The sequence below is a fragment of the Podarcis melisellensis genome (assembly GCF_964234715.1).
Source record: "Podarcis melisellensis genome assembly, chromosome: 7".
NCBI classification, from domain to species: domain Eukaryota; kingdom Metazoa; phylum Chordata; class Lepidosauria; order Squamata; family Lacertidae; genus Podarcis; species Podarcis melisellensis.
In genome coordinates, this window is record NC_138539.1 from 22972539 (window position 1) to 22992097 (window position 19559).

Consider the following 19559-nt stretch of genomic DNA (forward strand, 5'->3'; position numbering starts at 1 on the left):
ATCATCTTACAATGATCCCTACTTCCCTCCAGTACCTGTTTAAATGCAGACATGTCTTTGATTATCTCTACCCGTTCCTGCCTCCCAACTGTGCACTGACTACTGGAATAATTACCCTCAGGACTGTTAGGAATGCTCCAGTTTTAATTACTCCAACATATTACAATTTTGGTCTCTTTTTGTTGTTGTTAACCTACTATGTTTTGTATGAGTGTTTTTTTTAAAAAAAATATGCAAGGTGGGAGATTACTTGTGGTGAACAAGCTGTGATTATGTTAAATATAAGCACTGTGAAATTATTATAAATGTCGTAATTTCTCTCCCCCCCCAAAAATACACTTCTTACAAAGCTGAAAATACTGTGGACACCAGGTGTCACTACTACAACTCCCATTTGTTGTTTAGTCGTTCAGTTGTGTCCATGGACCAGAGCACGCCAGGCACTCCTGTCTTCCACTGCCTCCGGCAGTTTGGTCAAACTCATGCTGGCAGCTGGTAGGGTCTTTTCCAGGGAGTCTTCTCTTCTCATGAGGTGGCCAAAGTATTGGAGCCTCAGCTTCAGGATCTGTTCTTCCAGTGAGCACTCAGGGCTGATTTCCTTAAGAATGGATAGGTTTGATCTCTTGCAGTCCATGGGACTCTCAAGAGTCTCCTCCAGCCCCATAATTCAAAAGCATCAATTCTTTGGCGATCAGCCTTCTTTATGGTCCAGCTCTCACTTCCATACATCACTACTGGGAAAACCATAGCTTTAACTATACGGACCTTTGTTGGCAAGGTGATGTCTCACAATGTTATAATGACCAGCAAATCTGGACTGTCCCCTTCATGGATCACTGCCTTGCCGTGGCGAAGGGGCTTGAATAACTCAGAGAAGCTATGAGCTATGCCGTGCAGAGCCACCCAAGATGAACAGGTCATATTGGAGAGTTTTGACCAAACGTGATCCACCTGGAGCAGGAACCGGCAAGCTACTCCAGTATCCCTGCCAAGACAACTCCATGGACAACTCCCATAACCCCTGGTTATTGGCACCAGAGTGGGGAAGGCTACATTAGATCATCCTTTGGCCCTCCACTGCTCAATAGTTGCCTGAGTTTGGGCGAATCATAGAATTGTGGAGTTGAATAGGACCCAACGGCATCTAGTCCAATCCCCTGCAACGGAGGCATCTCAACACGTGGCCTGGATGGCTCAGTTTGTTAGTGTGGTGCTGATAATGCCAAGATTGCAGGTTTGAGCCCCATATGGAGCAGCTGCATATTCCTGCATTGCAAGGGGCTGGGCTGGGTAACACTCGGGGTCCCTTCCAACTCTAAAATTATAGGATGCTATCCAATTTTTGAAATCGTATTGGCCCCTGCTGAGGCAACATGGTCTTGTGTTAGACAACCAGCGCGGATGCTAGGGGCAGGTGAAACATCCTTTGGGAAGTGCTAGAAGATGTATGGAGTCAGGCACTGGTCCATCTACACTGGTAAACACTCCTTTTGCAATCCTACCTGGAGATGCTGGGGATCGAACCTGCAATATATGCGAAGCATGTTATCTACCATCGAGCTAATCTCGCTAGACACAGCGGGGGGGGGGGCTGTTCTACATCAGCCAGCCCGCGAGGGACGCTGCTGGACCGATCTCGCTTTGCCCGACGCTCTATCATCTTGTCTCTGCTCCGCGTCATTTCGGTCCTTGAGTCAGCGCTGAAAACCCAAAGCGGGTATAGTCTCAGCTGCTTTTGCATACATAGCAATGGTCCGCAATCGACGCTCCAAGCATCTACGTAACCTGCAGGGCGAGAGAGTCATTCTGCGTACAGAAATAAAATGTTCCAGTAAGAAACCCCATGGCAGCTGGACAGACTTTAATCCCCAAGAAACCAACTACCCTTCCCTTAAAACACTCCATACATAAAATAAACTCCAGAAGCCATGGGGGGCTTATTCTTATCTAATTGACAAAATAACGTGGTGGAAGTGAGCAACCTATTCTGCCTTGGTCAGACCCCAGCGGGAATACTGTGTCCAGTTCTGGGCACCACGATATTGACCATATTATTCCGAAAAGGATTTCCCTTAAAAAGGGGGGAAAGTTGACAGCTATGATATTGACAAGCCGGAACATGTGCAGAGGAGAGCCAGCAAGACGATAAAGGGTCTGGAAAGTAAGCCTTATGTGTGCTTTTCTATGTTTAGCCTGGAAAAGAAGAGACGGAGAGGAGATATGATAGCCATCTCGCCATCTCAGGCACCCCCAAACTCGTCCCTCCAGATGTTTTCAGACTACAATTCCCATCATCCCTGACCACTGGTCCTGTTAGCTAGGGATGATGGGAGTTGTAGTCCCAAAACAGGGCCGAGTTGGGGGGGGTGCCTGCCCTATATAGAAAGAACCGTCACAGGAAAAGCTTGTTTTCTCCTGTTCCGACAATGGAAGGCGGTTTTTAAGCAGAGATTGGATGGTCGGACTAGATGACCCTCGAGGTCCTTTCCAGCTCTGCCGTTCTGTTCCTCTTCTTCAAAGCATTGCATCAGAAAGGCTTTCCTTCCTTCCAGCGCCAGCAATTGATCCCAAAGCGCTTGCCCCCCCTCTCCTGAGAGGAGAGTTCCGTGAACTGCAACCGGGAACCGGAAGAGAGAGGCGAGGTCGGGCTCCCTTTCGCGAGGGCGTCTCTACCTCTTTGTCGCAACCGGGGCCTGGTTTCTGGCGGTTGGGCGCAGGCAGCTGACGACACCCGTCCAGAGCGAGGTAGGGGCGAAGGAGCCGGGGCTGGGGCGAGGCAGCGCCGACCTTCTCGGTGGGCTGCAGCCGCGGACGAAGGAAGGAAGCGGTGCTTTGTTGCCCGGCCCTTGAGCGTTGGTGGCCGTGAGGGGAAGGCGGGGAAGAATTGCCGCAGAATTGCTGAGGGGCTCCAGCTGGGGGGGGGGGGGGCGGCAAGCGGAGCCGCCTCTGCGGAAGGAGGTATTGTGGGGATGGGCTGTCCCGTGTCATCACTACAGGTGGCAGGTTCGGGGCGTGGCCCAACCCTGGCCCCGCCCCCTTTTAGAGTTTGCAGCGACGCGCGGGAATTAAATAGGTGGAGGGCCGGATTTAGGCTTGATGAGGCCCTCAGCTACTGAAGGTAATGGGGCCCTTTATACGTCCAGCAGTCCTTTGTCAACAACAAATTGTCGCTGTTTTTTTGTCTTGAATATATGCTATGTGGTCATTTATGGACCTAGTAGGTTTCTAAAGCCATTTGTACATAACAAAAGGCCAGCAGGCGGGGCTCATTATTTACATCATAGGAGCCTTTTGTTGTTGTTTAGTCGTGTCCGACTCTTCGTGACCCCATGGACCAGAGCACGCCAGGCACTCCTGTCTTCCACTGCCTCCCACAGTTTGGTCAAACTCATGCTGGTAGCTTCGAGAACACTATCCAGCCATCTCGTCCTTTGTCGTCCCCTTCTCCCATCTTTCCCAGCATCAGGGTCTTTTCCAGGGAGTCTTCTCTTCTCATGAGGTAGCCAAAGTATTGGAGCCTCAGCTTCAGGATCTGTCCTTCCAGTGAGCACTCGGGGCTGATTTCCTTCAGAATTTATAGGTTTGATCTTCTTGCAGTCCATGGGACTCTCAAGAGTCTCCTCCAGCACCATAATTTAAAAGCATCAATTCTTTGGCAATCAGCCTTCTTTACGGTCCAGCTCTCACTTCCATACATCACTACTGGGAAAACTACACAACACAAAACACTGTTGCTGTATGTAGGTCATAGCTGTCAACTTTTCCCTTTTCAGAATAAGGGAATTTCCCTTTAAAAAAGGGGAACATTGACAGCTGTGATATAGGTTTTATTTTATTTGTTTTTTTATCTTATATTTTGGAAATGTACATCCAGTTTTGTTTTTTTCTTTAATTTTTTAGGGCCCAAGAAAGTGGGGCCCTAAGCTATAGCTTGTTTAGCTTCTACAGGAGAAACAGGGATAAATTCTCCTTGCAGCTGTAAAAAATACCTGAGGCTTGAATTTGCCAGTGTAAGTAATGAATAATGATTTTTTTTGATCCAGTTACATTACTGGGCATTGTGTCATTCACCATTGGCAGTGAGCATTTTAGTTTTAAAAATGCTATTTATTTAATTTGATGAACATTTGAATTCATATGAATTTCAGCTATATGTAATAGCCTTTTTCTATTTTGGTGTGACCTTATTCTTAGCAATTCTATACCCTTGGCCATACAGTGTGATTTTATTTTTTTACAGAAAGTAGCTTTAATGCTTTATACACTTAAGTACCTAAGGGCCTATACAATTATGTGTTACAGCATGTGAGGTGGCCTTGATTTAAACAGTTGACGTTTCTATATTTTTATTTAGTGCCAGTAACCGGTTTTTGCAGTGCCATTCAATGGTACAAGGTGCCATTTACCAGAGACTGACATATTGAAATATATTATCAAAAAATGATAATATATTTAATGTTAGATAAAGGTAAAGGGACCCCTGACCATTAGGTCCAGTCGTGGACGACTCTGGGGTTGTGGCGCTCAAATGGTTTCTTTTTTATATGTATGCATATAGTTTTGTTTCTCAAGCTGTGTTTTAGTCACCAAAACAGTTATTAAGTGTTAGAGCTATCAGAGCACAAGATAGCCTATTATTGAATGTACTTGTATTAAACCTTAACATGCCATTTGTATTTTTTGACTTGTCCTATAACATGTACATGTTCTAATGGAAGAATAAAATATGATTTAACTAATGAGTTTCCTCATACCAAACCTTAACATGACAATTACTGGTGCCCTCACCTTAGAATGCATTGAAATGAATATTCTCTTTTATTTATATATATATATATATATATATATATATATATATATATATATATATATAATTTTTATTCATTTTCCAAACAAGTTTTATACAATCAACAAATTATTTTACACTCATTCTTCAATTTTTGACTTCCCTCAGTTTCTCTGTCAATCTTTCGTAAATTTTCTATTTATTGACGCATTTCTAAACATGATATTGCCTTTCCCAACTCCTTTTCCTCTTACTCTCTTTTTTGCAATATTTCTTACTATCTCACAGAGTCTCTTCAAAACCAACAAGCGTTGTCTGTACATCACATATATTTTTCAGATATTCTGTAAATTTCCCCCAGTCCTTGATAAACTTTTGGTCTTTCTGATATCGAATCTTCCCAGTCAATTTGTCCAATTCTGCATATTCAGTCAATTTCCTTCTCCATTCTTCCACTGTTGGAATTTCTTCCTGTTTCCATCTTTGGGCCAGAAGTATCCTTACGGCAGTCACTGCATATTGAAACAGTTTACAGTCTCTCTTATTAATTTCGTTTCCTACCATTCCTAATAGAAAGGCCTCTGGTTTTTTAACGAATGTATATTTCAACATCTTTTTCAATTCATTGTATATCATTTCCCAGAAGTCTTTCACCCTTTTACACTCCCACCACATATGATAGAAAGTACCTTCTTTTTCTTTACATTTCTAACACTTATTGCATGTTTTATACATTTTGGCCAGTTTAACTGGCGTTATATACCATCTGTAGAACATTTTCATTACATTTTCTTTCAACGCAGTACATGCCGTAAATTTTAACCTTTCATTCCATAATTTCATCCAATCATCATACTGTATATTATAACCAAAGTCTCTTGCCCAGTGTATCATTACTGCTTTTACCTCTTCATCTTTTGTATGCCGCTCCAGCAACATTTTATACATTTTAGACAGATTTTTATAATCATTATTCAATACCTCCACTTGGAATTTTGATTCTTTACCTTCATACCCACACATTTTACAATCTTTTTTAAACATTTCATTAATCTGAAAGTAATGTAATCAATGAATATTCTCTTATTTTAAATGAAAATTCTCTAAACTCATTAATCGAGAATATTCCCTTATCAAATTATCTATGGAACAGGAAAATTCAAATTTTGTGCAGGGTGGAGTGTACGCCGACACCTGGATGAGGAGAATATAATGCAGATACCACTAAAATAAAATATAGACATAAGCAGCTTCAAGTCCTCATTAAAGTAAGCACTCAGTCTGAGCTCAGAGTATGTGCAGATTACTAAACTCACTGTTTTTCGAAGCAGAATAATTACATGAGTAAACAGCGTATATTTATTCAACATGAGATCTATATAGAGGCAGTTTGGTGTGTCATCCTATACACACACACATGCACACACGTTAGTGCCTTACTTGGAAAGCAATGGATTTCAGACTCCCTACCATTGTTAAACCCTTTTCCACACTCATTTGTCTAGTGAGGGACTTCAGCACTTTGCCGAGAGTGTCTAGAGACAAGCCTGTGTTCAGGCAACATGCTAAACCAAACCATTTCTTCACTTGTAGAGGGCAGGAATTTGGGAGGAGTGCAGTGTCCTTGATTTCCTTTCTCAAAACACCCACATATTTGTGCTAATATGTTGTTTAGATTAGCATAATATGCATCTGAAATAGCATCTCTGATTAGTAGATTACATTTTGCTAGAAATTCTGATCTTGGAGAAATGTAAAATAACATTACATTTCTAGGTGTATTGTGCTCAGTTTAAAACTTTCAGGGGAATACTGAGCTCTACTCTTCTGTTCTATTACAGGTTTGTACTGCACCAAAAAAATATGTGATTAGAACGAATGTCAACAACCTTGTGAGTAGACCACACTTACCTACTGAAGACCGGATACTTTCTTAATAAGTGAGTATTTAAGATATTATCTTTATTACTTAATCACTTCAGTATCTCAGTCTGTAATTCTAGTTTGCAGCAAACATGAGACTGAGCTCTGAAGGGGGGAAAGTTCATCTTCAGCAGGGTGAGCCTGTAAGCATCTAGAAATTAGGACAGTTGTTTTGCAAAGATGTGATGAAGCCAGAGTTGGGCTGGGAATTAGGCCAGAAAGCCTGACTGGCTTTGAATGAGCACCCCCAGTTGTGTAGCTCATTAGAGTTCTTAACAGTGGGCTCAGTCATACTGTAGTTTAAAGTGGATAGTAAGCTTTCTGTACCTCCATTAATTCTCCGTTGCCAGCATGACATTCTCCTCTAAAACACTCCCTTCCCAGACTTCCTCCCTCCTCCAGATGTTCTCATACCTTCTACTTTTCAGAGTATCCCTGGTATGAGAAAATCTGGATTGAGGAAGCGGAAAGTGTGGGAAGGCGATAATTTGGAGGAGAATGTCATCTGGACAATGGAGAATCTGTGAAAGTACAGGAAGCTTACCATCCACATTAAATGACAGCATGGGTGAGCCCAACATCACAGACTGGAAATGAAAGCAGCTTTATGTGCTTAGTTTTTGTTCTTCCAGATATAATGGAAGCAGCTGCTACTCTAGAAGGCACTGGTGATCTCTTACGAATTCTGTCTAGTCCCTTTCGTGAAAACTGTTTCATTTTCAAAGGAGGCTGAATAGACCACAAACTATTTCTGTAGATGAATAGCACTTACAGAATAAATATGTTCATTTGACATTTATTTATTTCATAAAATTTATACACTGCTTGATTTGGGGGAAATCCGTCAAAGAAGTTTATCCTTTAGAACTGTACTTTTCATGTCTTTCATTTCAGGGTTTGTTTTCTGTATTTGTAGTAAACCATAACTATCTAGAAGGATTTGTATAAAGGCTTTTTGGAATTTATCAAAGTATAAAAAGCAAAGCAATTTCAACTACCATCACTCTGTATTAAATTCAGGCTTTCCATTGCCGAGCTGGTTTTATTGTATAGAGAATTTAACTTTCAGCTGTTGCAGGACATTGATCTTCAGTCAGTGGGTCAGAACCTCCAAGGGGGTGGAAGAATTCCTTCTTGTATAGAAGAAGGAATTTCAGATGGTGAAGTGTTTCTTATCTCCCTGCCTGATAAGCTGTGCCAACCAGAATTCAATCTGCCATATTGAATAGAGAACCCTGACCGCCTCCTTTACACCTGGTTGGTCCTGATATAAAAGCAGGAACCTGGAAGTGTGTGTTGAAAAGTTGAATGTAGGCCCCATTTTTCAGGTTGCAGTTAAGGATCATAGGCAGGAGTCTGCAGCTTTTGACTGGCCTTGCTCAGAGCCTGTTTTCTTAGAAACAAGAAGCAGGGAAAATGTAGCCTTGGGCTGCTGCTTGACTGTGTTTATCATTTAGAAAATAGAGACAGATGTGTGAGGGCTTCAGCCGCTGCCTGGTAGCAAGACTCACAGCTCCTCTGCTGGGCAACAGCTGTAGAAGCCTGCCTCCCTCACCTGGCTCCTCTCTCCTATGAGATAGAGAGGCAGGAACGCACTGAGTGGTGATGCTCAGAATGCTGCCATTGGGCAGCAGTCAATAAGTCCCTATAGCAGGAAAGGGCGGTGGGCTTGCTGGCTTGACCCAGGGTGTGGGGAGCATGGCTAGCTTTTCTCCCAGTCTTGGAGCTGGAAATAGAACTGCCACAAAGCTACCAGGTCAACTCTCACCCATCTCTGCAGCTTCAAAGTTGGGCGGAAACTTGTTGTCACTCAACATGGTCACCAGAGGGCAGTGCCACACTGCAGTTGTTGAAGTCTAGTCAAGACTAGATTGGGGCATCATAACTATGTGGAATAACTGCTAAAATCCCAATGTTTGTGAAACAGCTATTTAAAAAAAAGGAAAAAAGATTGTTGCTATTGTAAACTTGAAAAGTAAGCATAAAAGAGCAAGGGTTGGGAAGACCCAATTTATAGAATATTAAAGAACAAACACCAACACTTCGCTATATTTGCTTAGAAGAAATAAGCCCAGTTAATTTCAAAGGAACCTGGTTTCATACAAGAGTGCTTAGGATCAGAGTCTTTGGTACAGTCAGAATGATCCAAATATTTATTCAGAATTACTGTGTAAAATATACTGGGATTCTGTTTGGAAAATACTGAGTCTTGAGTATCCAAAATCCATATTTTCCTTTCCATAATCCAATTTTTAAGCCTCAAGAAAAATACTTAGATAGTAGAACAACGCATTAGCAGTGGAATTAACACATTAAACAGATTGTTCACTTGATTCTTATTCTGGTTGTGTAATTACCTCTCACATGCAATTACCTCTCCACAGCTTCAACCTGTATTTTCCACTTCGGGTTGTGTTTTATTGCTTTTCCTTTACTGATACCCAGTTCAGGATACATGGTGGCCATGGATGTGGTCCACCAAACACTATTGTTACATAACTGCCATGAATTCCAACAGATTTTTATTTATTTATGAGATGTCCTTTGTTATAAGGTCCCAGAGTAGGTTACAACAACAGACTGTACAATTGTAGAACTCCCTTTGAAAAGCAATGGAGGTTGCATAGCATACATCTTTAATGGTTTGCTTTTGTTACTCTGTCTCTACATTGGGCATTTGATGCACATGAGCTGAATGAAATCTTTGTGTAAATGAAATGTACAATAGAGATGGTAACATTTAAAGTAAGTCTGAGGGGGCTGATGTATTCAGGGAGGATGGTATTTTAAGCAAAATCACACCATCACTGCTTATGTGCTGAAGTTCAAATGTAAATAAGGAACGGATAAATGAGAAATGAAATCGCATTAAGAGAGGTTTTATTTATAGCCCGTATAAGAATGTCTCATCTGCATCACTGTCTCTTATCTGGAGACTGCATAATGTATATCCATGTACTCTTCTTCAGTTGGAGAAAACTAGGCTTTTCAAATTTATAATCATTAGCAATATTTGTATATCACCCAGTCATCAATTATCTCTGGGAAGTGAACGGTAAAATATTAAAACATGAAGCAAAAACAGAATAAAACTTATCACAAAAACTGAAATAGGTAAAATCAGCAAGCTATTTAATATGGCAGATTGAAAAGCAGCAACAAATTTTAAAATTAAAATGCCTGGGAAAATAAAAAGTTGCCAGAAGGGGCATAATATGGGAGCTGGGCAAGCCTCTTTGCAGGGGATCTTTCCTTCCCTCCTGATCACCCTTTATATTCTGAAATTAAGCTGCAGAGGTCAGGGAGATCTCTTCTTAGTAAGGATTTACCAACTGTCTGACATTCATCATAGTGACCTGAACCAACCCTCAGAAGTGAGAGAGTTACTAATCCTTGTAGGGGAGGAAAAGGAGTAAAAGTGTTCTCTGTTCAGAATGAAATATGAAGCACTATGGGTGAAATTCAATGTTGTGCTATTATGAACGTTCTGTCTGCATAAGCACTGCAGCTTGCCGGGGAGGTTCTCCCAATTCCCCCCAAGAGCCAATTTTGAGGGGAGTGGGGATGGACCTTGTTGCATAAGCAGAAATCCTTGTTCAGGGCTTCTGCTGAGGTGACATGTAAGTTGAATCCTTCACTATATGTATACAGTACAGTAGTTTGGATCTGACTTCCATGTGACAGTTTTTCTCATTCAGGAAAATAATTGCTTGCTTGAAGTGTTAGCATTGTTTTCACCAGCATAGTCTCACCGTTGGTTTCATTTCATTTCATTTTCAACTACAGGCTTGCTGCTTTTCCCAGAAACAGACATGTCCTATGTGTTTGTAAACGATTCTTCACAGACAAATGTGCCTCTGCTGCAGGCTTGCATTGATGGAGATTTTAACTATTCCAAGAGGCTCTTGGAGAGTGGCTTTGACCCAAACATTCGCGACAGCCGTGGCCGAACAGGCCTCCACCTAGCAGCGGCCAGAGGAAACGTAGACATCTGTCAGTTGTTGCATAAATTTGGTGCCGATCTGCTGGCCACTGATTATCAAGGTAACACAGCCCTTCACCTGTGTGGGCATGTGGATACCATTCAATTCCTCGTGTCCAACGGGCTCAAAATAGATATTTGGTAAGTATGCTGGAACCTTGTGTCTTGAATTTAAATAATAGTAATAATACTTGTTGCTTGATAATCTACCGTAATAGGCAGATTGGGCCACGCAAAGGAACATGCGAGGGATTTCAGACATGTCAGTTTATTCTGCAGCCTTGCCGGAGTAGAAATTCAGCATAGTTCTGGGCTAATGAGCTGCACAAAAAACAAAAGCTGTTTCAGAGCTGACACAGGAGAAACTGGAAAGGTCTTCAGGTCCATTATTATAGCTTATAATGGATTTGCTTTTCCTCCCCAATGACTGTGTAGCACGAGGAACTGTGATTCTCCCACATTATGAGCAGTGTTAGAAACTCTGTGTTAGATATATAACACAGATATATAGTGGTGTTAGATATATAAGCTAGGCACCAAATGGCACCCTAAACCCAGGTTACAGTCGACACAACGGAATGTCTATTCGCAAGGGGGTTAGACTAGATGGCCCTCTGGGTCCCTTCCAACACTACAGTTCTATGATCTCAACTACATTGCTTGACAGTTGACTCTTACAACAGTTCACTTGTCCCAGTATGCAAGAGGGAGAAACACACACGGTGGAAGTGGAAATGGGTATTAACTGTGGACTAAGGCAGAGGTTTATAAACTGGTTTTTGAGTTTCATTTGGCTGGCCTGTGGAAAGGCTGCAGCTCAGTCAAATATATGTGTACCCAGCCCTGCTCTTACTTTATCTGATGTGCTGATGGAGGACTAAGATGTCCAGCAAGGGGTGCATGATTTTCATGGCAGTTCAGAAACATAGATCACGCATCTTTTGCTGCGCATGAGTCAACTGGCTTGATGGAGATGTCATTTGCCAACCTGGTGCCCAGAGATCTCCATGTAGTCACAATTGGACCAGCGCCAGTAACAAAACGTGCTTGGCATCTGGGGAATTTCCTCAGTACCACTGCCTCTTTTTGATAGTTGTTGCCACTGTCATAAGCCCCTTCCATGGAAGGTAAAGGACTATCTGTACTGCATGTTGTGGTGGCACCATGGAAGCGGTATCAGGCAGAGATTATTTCCAGTGCCTGTCAGATGAGCACTTGTGCACCTGACAAAGGAATAATGTCTATGGTCATAGGTGGTGTTGGTATTCTGATACAGATCCTTAATGTGGAGATGAAGGACAGAGTCATCTCAAAATAACTGGCCTCATTTCACGACTTGCTGGTTTCAGTGTAAAGAAAAAAGTATTCCCCAGTTCTTTTTCATTGCTGTGGACAACATTGTTTTCCAGCATTCACCTTACCTGCTCCCAGAGCTTGTGATTCAGTCTTTTCTCTGAAATACTGCGTATTTGCTCTGCCAGGCTCCCAACATCTGCCAATGCCAGTGCCCGGACAGAAGCACTTAATGTACTGAATAAATAAACACATTTAACAATTGTCCCAGAATGGTTTCTTGTTTGAACTATCTGCTCACTTATCCTTATTGTTGGAAAACTGCAGTCAGGCTTAAGTCTGTTGTTTTTATTTTTTTGAGCTATATTTTGACATTTTCTCTTATTGACTTGTATTTGACTAAGAGATCTAGAGACAGTGCAATCTTAGTAAGTTCACCTGTACTTTGCATGAATTCAAAAAAAATCATCTTAATTAACTTTGGGATAGATCCTCTGATAATGCAACAGGAAGCTCTGAAAAAGAATTGGTGCCAGATATGGTACTGACGTGAGGGACGCGGGTGGCGCTGTGGGTTAAACCACAGAGCCTTGAACTTGCCGATCAGAAGGTTGGCGGTTCGAATCCCCGCAACGGGGTGAGCTCCCATTGCTTGGTCCCTGCTCCTGCCAACCTAGCCGTTCAAAAGCACATCCAAGTGCAAGTAGATAAATAGGTACCGCTCCGGCAGGAAGGTATACGGCATTTCTGTGCGCTGCTCTGGTTCACCAGAAGCGGCTTAGTCATGCTGTCCACATGACCCGGAAGCTGTACGCCGCCTCCCTCGCCCAATAAAGTGAGATGAGCGCCGCAACCCCAGAGTCGGTCACGACTGGACAACAAAAATGCAAGAGGAAAGATAATGGGCAGAGAAAAATGTGATTAAATGCAATTGTGCAGACTTAAAATAAAATAAAATTAACCTGGATCTTGCAATCCCAAACAATCTCTTAACAGTTGTTTAGGAAAAGTTGCTTTCATTTCCCCTTTTCTCCATCCATTGTCAGTATTAAATTCAAAAGAGTTTTTAATGAATGATAAAATTAAGGAGCTATTTATTTTGTCTACATTGGTGCTCGTTTACTACACAGGTAGTAATAAAAACACTGCAATAATGGGCTACTTGAAGGCCACTTGAAATGCTTTATCCTTGCATGCTTACATCTCTAAAAATTGCTTTCATATGGCAGTTATAACATTGGGAAATTGCTTTCCACCTGTTTCACCTGTCTGAATTGGAGAGATAGTGTTGATGCTGCATCATCCAGACGACCTCCATGCTGCACCTTTGTGTTATTGGATGGAATCGCATGGTACCATAAATGGTTCTGAAATATTACACATCTCCCTCATAATGCAAGGAATGTCCCTAAAAATTGTTGTGATATAGAAGTCATAGAATTGTAGCATTGGAAGAGATCCCAGGGGTCATCTAGTCAAACCACTTGCAATGCAGGAATCTCAACACGCGGTCCCTCATCTAATTTGAAACCATACTTAGCTTTGCAAATGTGGCAACAGTTTTATTGCATCTATCCATGTTTCAAGTAGAAACAGTTCTGTGAGCTCTTTCTCTCTATGCTTAATATAGCAATCACCAAGGTGCTACACCTCTTGTTCTGGCAAAACGAAGAGGTGTAAATAAAGATGTGATCCGGTTGCTAGAATCTTTGGAGGAACAAGAAGTGAAAGGATTCAACAGAGGAACTCACTCGAAGCTGGAAACAATGCAGACTGCTGAGAGTGAAAGGTACTACAAAAAAATCAAATCAGTATTGTTTACTGGTTCAACATAGCTGAATGAGTTCTCATGTTTGGAGCTTGTTCTGCGTATTCAAAAAGGTCAGGGCTTACTGTCAGCGTTTCCATAGAACCTTTACTCTATGTTTGGGCTTTAGTTTCCATGTTGATCTTTCAGGTTCTTCGAAAGCTGGACTGCCTGTGTCTTATGTGACTCATGAACTTTGGTAGTCAGCCAATATCACATATGGTTAGTTCTCAATGAGCCTGTACCATCTCGGATCGCCAGAGGAGGCTCACGTGATCTGACTTCTCTTCCATACCAAAAAGCGAAAACCCTAGACATAGAAAACTAGATGTCAGGGAGAAAGGTTCTAGCTTAACTTTCTCCCTGACATGTTGGAAAACCACGGGCAGATAGTGATTTTTGTACGGAGGAGTATTCAGTCATGCCCAAACCAGCCCAAACTAGGCTGTAGTGAGTGGCTTCAGCAGCAGAAAGTCTTTGAGGGTCCTTTCGTGTTCTGTGTGACAGACCTGCTTTCAGTGTGTCCATTGTGTGTCTTTCAATGAGCGCTGTGTTATTGGAAAGGGAGATATGCTTGTGTAAACACAGAAAGCCTCAGGCACCTGCTGCAGGTTGCAGTTGTCTGACTGGTGCTACACACTTTCCATAGCCTTTCTGTGGTAGGCAAGGGAGCTCTCACTTCCACCATCCCTGCTGTTTTATGCAGATAGGCCCCTTCCCAGCTGCTGGGGGGCAAGTTGAAAATACTATCTGCCTTGGAAATGTATGTGCTTCATATTTACAGTGAAGCAGCTGGAATATTGATATGTTCAGGTTTTCATCCTGAAAATTATTTTCAAGTAGAAACTAGGCTAGACTTTTTAATGCCTGTCCTCCAATCCTTATCAGCACATTGGGAAAGGGGAACAAGATCTTTATTCCTTAAACATTTTATGGGTTTTTTCAAGATCCTCTTACGCATTAAGTAAATCAAAACAGTGGTTTTCTTTGCCTGTTCTATAGGAGATGCAGCCCACCTCTTCCATTTAAAAAGTATCTTCAATTCTAATCGAGCTTTCGTTTGCAAATCAGCATTGTGCATCTAATGCATTTAAACATAATCCATTGCTTTCTTATCCCCTAATTTTTTTCCATGAAATGACTTTGCAAAGAAAAATGCCTTATTCAGCTGCAAATATCTAAACAATGTGCTGCCCAGTGTCCCTAGAATTGCTCTACAGTCTTTTAAGTACCATCTTTTTATACAGGACTTTTCATGGCAACAATAGGTATACTTAGGGCTCAAAAGTGCATTTACATTTGTACCCTTTGTGGTTGAATAGAAAAATATAAACAGAAGACTGCAATTAGGGTTTGATTTTGCCTTGCGTTCTGTCTCCTTCCTGCTTTCTTATTCCACCAAATTAATTGTTTCTCTTTCTTGTTCTGTTAGCAGTTAAAGCTTGGATTCCCAACTACTCTCACCCTTTCCCTGTAGCGTGGAGTCTTATTGGAGGCATTTTAACTCTGAGGATGTGTTCTCCTTGTGTACTTAGCCTTAGCCAGACCCGTAACTAATGGCCAACGACTCTGTTGGTAGCAACATCTAACAAAAATGCAGCCTGCTTTTCTTAGCAGCAGAAACAACATCTGGGGTTCACGTCACTTCCCAAGTCCTTCCAAAATAGCTGGTATTCCAGCACTTCCTACCATTTTAGTGCCGAGAGTTTAATTTGGTGGTAATGGAAAATAACACAGGTGGTTTCTCGGTGAGCCTTTTTCTGTTTTCAAAGAAAGAGGCCTAGTTTGTTTTCAGTAGTCATGTGATCTTTCCACTTAAAATACATCATACCTTTATTTAACCTCTATAGTGGTTATAGATTAACAGGTTGAATCTTAATTAGTAAGCATTCCTGTGGTGTGTTAGAGGAGTTGATAACAAGGGTGAAATGGCTTGGATTCTGCAGTAGCAAACACACCAAGGTTCTTTCCAGGGAAGTAAATGTTTAAAAACAAAAGTAGGGAATTATATTACAAATATCAGGTGCTTTCTGTCTGTTTCTCCTCTTTCTGAGATCCTGCGCATGTGTTCTGCCATGGAACAGTCATTTAGACTGCATAGTGGCAGGACAGCCTAGTCCCCTCACTCCATGACCCTTTACCAAATTTTTAGAAGTGTGTGTGCATTTAAGTTTCTAACCTTTTTCCTTTCAGAAGTGTAAAGAAAAACCCACACTCTACCCAGTTACTTGGCAAGCAGTATATGTACTCCCAACTTCTGGCCTGTGGATAGCCAAATATTCTCATTCAACTTTCTTTAAAATTCAGGAGGTGTAATTAATACCTTTTTTGTGTATCTTTTATGGCTGATTGCAACCACTATTCCTCCTCCCCTGCTGTTCCTTGGGACCATCTTTAGTGGTGATCCCAGCCAATCAGAAATCAGGTCACTGAATGCGATGAGGTTGCAATGCCCTCTCAAACTCCTCCCCCCCCCGCCCCTGTCCACTTCAGATGGCCAAAGATTACTGGGGCCCACTCGTCACAAAATGGTGGCACATGGAGGCAGAGTTTGTCATACTCAGCTGGCAATTATTCATAATGATTTTACTGCTATCTAATCTATCTTTGGGAATTTCTTTGCCACATCATTTTCCTTGTGACAAGGAGTTCCATAACTCAGCTTTCCTCAAACTAAGCACAGGCATTTGCTGTGCAGGCATTGTGACTCAGACTCCACATTTTAGGCAGAATGTGTAGACCTAGAGCATCTAAGTGGAGAAAGCTTTTTCTTTTATATGTTTTCCTTTCCACACCATCGCATGCTTCATTGCCCACCTCCTGAAATATCTACTATTCTCCTTTCATTCTCCACTTGTACCTTAGTCCTACCCCCAGTTTTTTTCATCCCTCCTCATTGGTCCTGTTGCATTCACTTCTTTCTCTTGCAGTGATGACCCTCAGTTTAATTGCTGAGAGTCTCTTTACACAACCAGTGTTTACGACATTTGGTGCAGGGCTGCATCTGTGAAGGGAATATAAAAGATGTTTCCTTTTAACATGCAGCAGGTCTGTGTCAGAGACCAAGGCTCCTTGTGCAGTGTATTGTGTAATAGCATATATTTTGTAAAAACGTGGTTATGCACTTTTGGTTAAACCATAAACAGAATTCACTCGGTGTGGGTTTTTTGGAGGGAAATACCACTGTAACACTCTTGTAGTTTTGGCAAACGCAGCCAACCAAAGTGTGAAGCAGCCTGGTTGTTTTAATCTGGGCTTTCCACATCCAAAACCCAATCTTAGCTCAGTAAGCCCTTGGCATGTTGCTTGCACAGTTAAGTCAATATTAATGTTCTGTGGTTTGGAGTTTTCGCTTGATGCATTAACCTTAATTCACCTGTGCTCCTTTTATAGCGCAATGGAAAGCCACTCGCTTCTCAACCCCAACCTGCAGCAAGGTGAGGGAGTCCTCTCCAGCTTCCGAACCACCTGGCAAGAATTTGTGGAGGACCTTGGCGTCTGGAGGGTGCTGCTCTTGTTGGTGGTCATTGCTTTGCTCTCTCTGGGGATTGCATACTATGTCAGTGGAGTTCTTCCTTTTGTAGAAAACCAGCCCGAACTCCTGCATTAGAGGTGACACAGACAAAGAGTGCCCTTTCCATTCTTTTTATCTTCTCAGTCTGTTTTCTTTGGTGCAGGTGGCAGCGGCTGCATGTATTGTTGTCCTTGACATATATACATATGTTCCTTTGTAGAGAACTCCTTTTGAGCAAGGATGCATTCATTTCGACTAAAAGTAATCCTAAATCAGCTTTCACCAACCTGGCACCCTCCACATCAGTGCTGGCTGAGGCTGATGGGCATTGATGTCCAAAGCAGCTTGAGGGCACCAGGGTACCATTCACACCATGCGCTGAAGGCACATGGCTCCCCCTATAGAACCCTGGGAACTGGGTTAAAGGTGCTGGAAATTGTAGCTCTGGGGAAGACAAATTATAGTTCCCAGGATTCTTTGGGGGAGCCAGTGACTGTGATGGTGGTGTAAGTGTGCTTTAAATGTATGGTGTGGATGCATTAAAGGTTACCGAAGGCTGCCTTAAGCTACCTCTAATGAGTCTTGGCTTTGAGTAAAATGTCGTTACTAGCAGTCTCTACTGATAACATACAAAGGTATTAAATGCCCCTGAACAGCATGACAAATTGGATAGGATGATGAATATCGGAGCAAGTCATCACTATTTTATTGGACCACATCTATCCTTGTGGGTGCTTAATAATGTTAACTTTCCACCAGAAATATGCATAGCATAATACTGCAAGGGCACTTCTTTCATCTAAGAGTGCTTTTTTGTAAAGTAGGCTCACTTCATAACATCATTTCCTTACACTCTATTTGAAATGTTGTCAGTCTTTCTGTTTATTGGTTCAAGGCAATCAGCTAGTTTATTTAGAGTGCACAATATTAATATTAATGACATTAACTTGTTTTGTTGGTTGTGGATGAAAACATCTTCTGACTTTAAATATGTTGAGTGGGGTTTTTTTCCCTGTTGGGGAAGCCATTTTCTCTCTCAAAAGCACACAAATAATTTTTAATATGGCATTCATTTGCTGTATAATTCGAAGCATATTTGTGTGTGAGATGTTAGTCTGTTACATTCTCGTTAGGAGCTAGAAAGTAATATTTATCTTATTGAAGTTCCATTAGAAGGCAGGAATGTGAAAAGGTTTATAGTTTTTCAGATAGCACTTAAAAGCTAATGGGATGCCTTCTCTGCTAACATGATAGAGAGCTAACACAACAGAGAGACACTCAAGTGTTTTAACATTTTAATATATGGGATCACCTGAAAGCTGTCTCAGAACTACAGTTTTGAGGTCCTTTTACTAATTTATATGATGTTTCATTAATACACTTACAAAAATTGTGTAACTATTTAGTAAGTAGTGCAGATATTTTAAAGGCAATTTGGCAACAGTTTTCTACTAGACAGAACGGGGCGAGTGCTCTTACACACACAATTATAAGAGGGAGAATAATGGTTCCTTTCTCTGCTTGGTAAGCTACAATCCATGTAAATCCACATGAGTGAACATAAAATAAACATTTTTAAACTCAGAAATGGGAGGAAATACTTGGTGAGTATATTCAGGGATAAGTGCATTCTCTGTGTTGTTGTTTTCTCTGGCAGAAGTCTGAAGACAGTGGTCCCCCCCACCCCCTGGCAATGTATAGGCATCTAATCTAAATGTTTTCTTGAAGGATTCTTCAGTTAAAGGTAGCAGAAATGGTAAGCGCTCTGCACATGCATGCCAGTTTTGGGATCTTCTTGGTGTACTGTACCTGATCTGAAAATGATCCAGCCACAGTTAATTGCTTTTAAAGACTCCATTGAGTTTGAAGAGAAAATCAGCTTGCATTTAATTCTTTCATGGAAAAATCACTGGATCATTTTTAGATAATATACAACAAATTGGGAAGGCTCCAATACTGGGGTACAAAATAACGTCTCAGCAGTTATGTAGACATCAGTATTGTTTCACTACAGATTCTCTTTTTATGCTTCTGTAATAAGCTTTAATTGTATTTTAAGCATGATTAGACGCTCTTCATAAATGTGTATAATCCAACTGTGTGCATGTGTATTTTCTGTACTGTTTTAGACCATAATAACCATGCAATCTATGTACTGTCTCTGGATCAGTTCTGCACACTGGATGTTTTGAAGTATGTATTGCAGACACAAATATCTGTAGCGTTCCTAACTCTAATAAATAGGTTATTAGAA

General features: G+C 41.6%; 1 protein-coding gene across 4 annotated transcripts; it reads left to right on the top strand.

The window, feature by feature from the left end:
- The first annotated feature begins 2521 nt into the window (after positions 1-2521).
- Positions 2522-19559, top strand: ANKRD46 (ankyrin repeat domain 46). 4 transcript variants are annotated; one of them, XM_081919021.1, is made up of 6 exons: positions 2522-2745; positions 6628-6726; positions 7138-7277; positions 10496-10832; positions 13615-13773; positions 17185-19559. In XM_081919021.1, the coding sequence occupies exons 3-6, from the start codon at positions 7208-7210 to the stop codon at positions 17399-17401; spliced, it is 783 nt and encodes a 260-aa protein (XP_081775147.1). In that variant the 5' UTR covers positions 2522-2745; positions 6628-6726; positions 7138-7207; the 3' UTR covers positions 17402-19559. The 4 variants fall into 4 exon arrangements, with proteins under 4 accessions (XP_081775147.1, XP_081775148.1, XP_081775146.1 ...); XM_081919020.1 differs by lacking the exon at positions 2522-2745 and adding an exon at positions 2826-2958; XM_081919022.1 differs by lacking the exon at positions 7138-7277 and having other exon boundaries at positions 2623-2745.

What these genes read in the sequence shown, in the direction of transcription:
- ANKRD46 (XM_081919021.1), top strand. Translation starts at nt 7,208, where the DNA reads ATGTCATCTGGACAATGGAGAATCTGTGAAAGTACAGGAAGCTTACCA. An exon ending in CACATTAAATGACAGCATGG is followed by an intron (nt 7,278 to 10,495) that starts GTGAGCCCAACA and finishes TTTCAACTACAG; the next exon opens with GCTTGCTGCTTTTCCCAGAA. An exon ending in GGGCTCAAAATAGATATTTG is followed by an intron (nt 10,833 to 13,614) that starts GTAAGTATGCTG and finishes TGCTTAATATAG; the next exon opens with CAATCACCAAGGTGCTACAC.